Below are 964 nucleotides of genomic sequence, written 5' to 3' on the forward strand. Positions count from 1 at the left end.
CTCTCTCTCTCTCTCTCTCTCTCTCTCTCTCTCTCTCTCTCTCTCACGGCAATAACCTTCTTAAGTAAAGTGCAAAAGGCCATTACAAAGAAAATCAACGTGTAAGTTTTAGCAATGTAAGGATCGTTTTTGTAAAAGACATATAAAGTTTACTTATGTTTGAGTAAAATATCTTTATCTGAACATCTAACTATGAAGAAAATACAAAAAGTATTTCCAACTTATGTTTCGGCCCCACATTCTGGAAGAAAGCATAGCTTTATTCACAGACTGGTCCGTTTTAATTATAATACTTATCAAATTTATAAAGTTAAAAATATCACCATAGGGGTAATATCACATAAAAACACACATACTGATAAAAGATTCGTATATAAGTTTCCTTCGATTATCCTTACGTGAACTCTCAGAAGCAAACGTTATGAATACTAATAAGCTGCTATTCATTCTCTACGTTCTCAACTGAACTGAGAATCCTGAACTCTACGATCTCAACTGAACTAAGAATCCTGCTCTCAACGATCTCAACTGAACTGAGAATCCTGCTCTAAACGTTCTCAACTGAGCTGAGAATCCAGCTTTCAACGTTCTCAACTAACGGAGAATCCTGCTCTCAACGTTCTCAACTGATGCTGAGAATCCTGCTTTCAACGTTCTCAACCTACGGAGAATCCTGCTCTCAACGTTCTCAACTGAGCTGAGAATCCTGCTTCAACGTTCTCAACTAACGGAGAATCCTGCTCTCAACGTTCTCAACTGAGCTGAGAATCCAGCTTTCAACGTTCACTGACTGAGAATCCAGCTTTCAACGTTCTCTGAACTGAAAATCCAGCTCTCCAACGTTCTCAACTGAACTGAGAATCCAGATCTCAACTGAAATGATAATCCAGCTCTCAACTGAATTAAGAATCCAGCTCTCATAGTTCTCAACTGAACTGAGAATCCAGCTATCAACATTCTCAAC

General features: G+C 38.4%; 1 protein-coding gene across 1 annotated transcript in view; it reads right to left on the minus strand.

Moving 5' to 3' along the window:
* Nucleotides 1–447, minus strand: part of LOC137652570 (serine-rich adhesin for platelets-like) — a 90569-nt gene extending 90122 nt beyond the window's left edge. The window contains exon 1 of the mRNA XM_068386058.1: nt 399–447. Within this exon, the coding sequence (XP_068242159.1) occupies nt 399–447 (49 nt within the window). The remainder of the gene's footprint in view (nt 1–398) is intronic.
* Nucleotides 448–964: the final 517 nt, after the last annotated feature.

Source organism: Palaemon carinicauda, chromosome 13, assembly GCF_036898095.1.
Source record: "Palaemon carinicauda isolate YSFRI2023 chromosome 13, ASM3689809v2, whole genome shotgun sequence".
Taxonomy (NCBI): Eukaryota; Metazoa; Arthropoda; class Malacostraca; order Decapoda; family Palaemonidae; genus Palaemon; species Palaemon carinicauda.